Source organism: Trypanosoma cruzi (genome assembly GCF_000209065.1).
Source record: "Trypanosoma cruzi strain CL Brener chromosome Unknown tcruzi_1047053476725, whole genome shotgun sequence".
NCBI lineage: Eukaryota > Euglenozoa > Kinetoplastea > Trypanosomatida > Trypanosomatidae > Trypanosoma > Trypanosoma cruzi.
In genome coordinates, this window is record NW_918587.1 from 1 (window position 1) to 5,057 (window position 5,057).

General features: G+C 60.6%; 1 protein-coding gene across 1 annotated transcript, besides 1 other annotated feature; it reads right to left on the minus strand.

Annotated features, from left to right (window-relative positions):
* On the minus strand, positions 1-4,342 carry Tc00.1047053476725.9 (dispersed gene family protein 1 (DGF-1), putative; the record flags this gene model as incomplete). Its single annotated transcript, XM_798894.1, has 1 exon — positions 1-4,342. A coding segment is annotated over one exon (4,342 nt), but the record flags the coding sequence as incomplete, so codon positions are not given.
* Positions 1-5,057: a sequence feature (areas merged during assembly that could not be assigned to a particular haplotype. This can correspond to areas where the two haplotypes were merged or to regions with more than two copies in the genome that were merged during assembly.).

Genomic DNA, 5,057 nt, shown 5'->3' on the forward strand with positions numbered 1-5,057 from the left:
TTACGTGGAACAGGTGCATGTATCCGTCAAAGCTGCAGTACCGCACGTAAAGCGAGCTGCCATCCACCAGCTTCAGCGTCCCAGTCGAGTACAAACCAAACCCACCATACTTCGATGCATGCGCATTGACGTTGCCGACCAACAGCGAGGACGCAGTCAACTCGACGTTGTCCAACGTCATCACGCTCAACCTTTTGTTCACAGTGTCAAGCAGATGGACTGCGGAAGACTGCACTGCGTCAACGTCCGTGACGGCAATGTCGCAGTGCTGCGGGAGGGCGAGTGCAAACACAACAACGGAGGACCGCATCACCGTCTGGCTCACGCGGATCAGGACGCCGGATGACTCGGCCGCCTCAGCACCCCCAACAAACCACAGCACAGCACCCTCGTGGAATGTGCACCCAGTAATCGTGATGTTGATGGGGAGATGCAGCGGCATACTGTCAAAGGAAAACGTCAGCACAGCACCCACGCCGCTGAATGTCACACCCACGTAGCAGTGGTGCGTCTTCCACATGTTCAGCGTGAGGCTCGTCAGCGTCTGGTTCACCACGCAGCTCGTGTCGCCGTCAACGGCTCTCTCCGGCAAGGGCGGCACAACCGTGTGGGGCACCTCAAAGGGAAGACACGACGCGCCATGCCATCCGTCCTTGCAGCTGCACGAGCACGAGCTGCGGTCCACCGACTCCGTCCCGGGCATGTAGCACGCCGCGTTGTCGTTGCATGTGCCACACCTGAACACCATTACTTCCTCCGGAAACACACCGTCGTACGACGCCTCCTTCTCGCCCTGCAGGTTGCACCCAAACACAAACTGCGCGGGTAACATCACAACAGTGCTTACAAGAATGTAATTGAAAAAGGGCATTCTGGAGTCCACCTGACGGTTGTGTGCAAGCGCCACGGTGGTGCCGCTGCCCGACAGCTGAATTTCGTACAAGGAATTTGGCATACCTATTAATGAGGCTGCCCTCATGTTGTTGCCCTCCACACGCCACTGCGCACCACCCTGGAGGATCACAAAGCCGTCAAAATACACCAGTGAAGATTCAAAAATTTTTGTCCTACTAACGAAGGTGCAGTCCGCCACTCTCAGCAGCCCCGCGGAGCTCACGGTGGTGTCCCCGTTAAGATACAAGCCATTAGCCGCGCTCATCGTGCTGTTCTCCACGTCAATGTAGCCGCCGTTCCTCACATCAACAGCATAAGCATAAACAGATGATTCCACACCGTCATTCTCTATCGTACTCAGCGTATTTCCCTTCACAATAATCCCGCCACCATCAACAACAACAGCATCGGAGAAATAAACGGCGTAACTATTCCCTTCGATGCTGTTGTCAAGCAGCATCAGCGTCGTGTTTCTCCCAGGGAAAAACTCCAGAAAGCCAATGGCGTGCACTGATGTTTTCACAAACGTACTGCCCACCACCACTATCTGGGAGCTCGTGCAAAAATGGCCCTCAAACTCCAACGCTCCAGAATCCAGCAACGAGGATGTCACGTTCACGTGCACTCGCGCACCACTTCCCTTGATCGACAGGCCCACGAGGACGCACTGCAGAAGCGTGATGTTGAGTGTCTGCTGTGGCGCGTCAAAGCTCCACAGGTCCAGCACAATCGCGGCGGTGAAGGTCACGTTGACGAAGCACAGACCACGCACACCGGGATCAGGATCGTCCACGGAGCTGATGCTGCCACCGTGCACGCAGCGGACCTCCGTGTCGTCCGCATCGGGGAGCGGGAGCGGCCCAAGACCGTCCGGAACCGCTGCTGGCAGACACGTGTCACCGTGGCCGCCAGCAGCGCACACACACGCACAGCCGCTGATGCTGCTCGTCCTCGTTGCGAAGCACACGGCGTCCACGGTGCACGCGCCACAGTCCAACACCGTCACGGGTGCTCCAATATTGAGGACGACTCCGTAATTCGTCACAGGTGAGCCCCTTGCCTCGTTGCACATGCCGTAGATGATCGGGTGCGTGTCGGATGGCGGTGACCAGTTGCTTGTCATACATGCAATGGTAGACGAGTACGAGCCGTAAGTGAAGTTGCTGTCAAGTATCGACCACACACTCCGATCGCGGAACGCCACGCCGTTCTCGTGGACCACGTACACAACGTAGGCGGTGCGGAACTCGTTGTTGCGGTGCACCAGCCAGCTGCCGCCAGTCACAGTCAGCGTGTTTGCAATGAGCATGGCGAAGCCGAGACGGAACGTGCTGGACACGACCTGCAGCACGCTGCCGCCGTCCACCACAACGTCCTCAAACACACACGCACTTTCGTAGTATTCGATGCTCGGCGCACTCCACGAGCCGTTCTGTATGGAGAACACGGAGCCACCGCTCACACGCAGGTCCGACGCAAGAGCGTACATCACGTGCGTCTGCGAAAGGACAGCACAGTTGTCCATGTAAAAGACACTGGACAGTTTCGCGCCAAGGCCGCGCTCCACAAGGATCGCAGCGCACGAACCCCCGCCACACGCCAGCATCGACCGCGTCATGACAAACCGCGTCGACAGAAGCCGGACGCCGTCCAGAACAAGCGCGGGGCCGTACCGGGATCCCGCGTAGCCAGGGGTCGTCGGCACGTACTGCGACCCGCCAACCGTCGCGCGCAGCGTTGAGTTCGCCAGCAACACACTCGAGTGCAGCGGCATCGCGCCATGCAGCACAATCGTGCCCTCCATCGACGTCACATTCGTCATGTTGACGAGGGCGTGCGGCACCAGGCGCGCCGTGCTCTCGCTGAGGCCACCAATCCACAGCTGCGCGCCGCCCGCAAGCACGCAGTGGCGCAGCGTCACGTTCAGAGCGTCAGCGAACGCATCCATCGAGCGCAGGTCCACCGCCACAGTGATCGGCCCGCTGAACCCCACCGAGTCGAAGCACGCCGTCGCACGCCCACCGCCAACCGTCACCGACTCCGTCAGCGTCACGCCACTCACGCAGTCCTGCGCACCGCCACCACCGCCACCGGACCTCGCAGGCGGCACGTCGAACGGCAGGCACGCCTCACCCACGCCGCCGGCACGGCAGCTGCACACGCAGTCGGAGAACGACGCCGTCAGCGCATCAAAGCACGCCAGCGCTGCCGCACAACCGTCGCACGGCACCACGCTCACGGAGGGCAGGCCGGCCATGCGGTAGTCGCCGCTGCTCTGCAGCACCCGGCCGCCGGCACGGTTGCACTGCACCGACACGACGCCGCTCGTGACTGCCAGCCCGGAGACAAGCGTCGCGCCAGTGGCAGCGCAGCGCGCAATCGAAACGGTGCCGCCGCTCAGCGTCACCCCCGACAGCGACGCCACAGTCGACGCCTCGCCCACCGCCCACACGTCGTGCATGTCCAGCCACCCGCCGACACCCACCGTCCCACCGCCGCAGCACACCAGTGACAACGCAACAGACCCCTCAACTCCAACTAAGCGCAGCACCGAGTCAAACACCGCGAGGCGCTCTCCAAGCACAAGGCCGCCGCTGCTCACAACCGACACGTTCGTCACGGAGAACACCGAGTGGCTCCGCAGACTGAGACGCGACGAGGACGCCACACGCATCGCGGACGCGGTCGCACCGCCCGACGCCTCCAGCAACACGCCGTCAAGCACCACAGCGCTCGACAGCAGGTCCACACCGCCGCCAACGTACACCGCCGACCCGCCCGCGTGCGACGACCTCAGCACAGTGTTGCTCACACGCAGCCGCGTCTGCAAAAGCGACGTCGCGTGCAGCACAAGCGGCGACGCCACCGCGTCCGTCAGCCCTCTCAGCTGGGAGTAGCGCATCGGCCCCGCCGTCACAATCGTCGAGTCACGGACCGTCACGTTCGTGTGTGCCGGCAGATTGTGCACAAACACAAGCGAGCAGTAGCTCCCGGACAGCCCGCTCACGCTCACCTCCAGGCTTCGGTCACTCGCCGGCTCGCCGCTGTAGCCCCGCACGTAGATCTGCGCACCGCCGTCGCACACGCAGCTCCTCAATTCGATGCGCAGCGCACCGGGAAGCATCGCCGCAACGTCGAACACCACAGCCACGCCGTTCGTGATGCACACGCCGTCCATCAGCACCGTGTCCACGGCGCGGCCAACCGTGATGGCTCTGTCCACCGTGCCGCCCCGCAGTCGCAACACCACCGCATGCACCGCGGGCATCCACGCCGCCGCCGCAACCAGCGCCAACACAACAAGCAGCGCCACACGCACAGTCGCAATGGCACTGCTCCGCAAATGGTGACGGCTGCGCGGACACGCACCCACAGAAGACCGCATCCACCGACCCAAACAATTACCAATAAGGCTGTCGTGGTGTGTCGCACTCGCCCCGTCGACCATTCCCCCTGCTTAGCAAATCCCTTTCTACAAATGGCAAATCAAGAGACACTATTCCGATAGATCGATATCCCACTGCTACTAATCCTACTGCTGCAATTAATCCCTAATACCTTGAAACGATAGTTGTGCAGGTAAAGCAAAAGTATCTCTAACTGCACAATCAGAGAAAAAAAAGACAGAAACAACAGCAAATAAACACAGTGGCCGACAGAGGCATCCGGTCACAGACAGTCCCCACCAAAGCACAACCACTGACAAAAAGAAGCGCAGACACAATCACGCCAGTGACACCATCGCCCTCCCACCGCCCGCGCAGCCTCACACAACCACCATGCAGAGTGGCAAGATTCCAGCAAAAAGACACATGACCATTGGCACCGCTCCTGTAACCAAATGTTTCTACCACAGAGCAGTCCCGAGGCTGTAGACGACACACAAGGGCCGAGACACACGTGGCAGCGTTGCAACCGGCGACCATCAAGCGCGTCCGAGGATGAAATGATGACGCAGAAGAGGAGTGGAAGACTCGCCGTTCGCCAGCAGTCAAAACGTATTTCCTAGCTCACGTGGATCGGCATTGCAAAACAAACAGCGGCACCATAAGCGCAAACGGCACACACAGAAGGAAGCATGAAGAAGTGCGGTGGCGGCACTCAGACACGGGGGACAAGGGTCCACGTCAATCGTGCTGTCGGTGCCTTCCCTCCCCCACTGG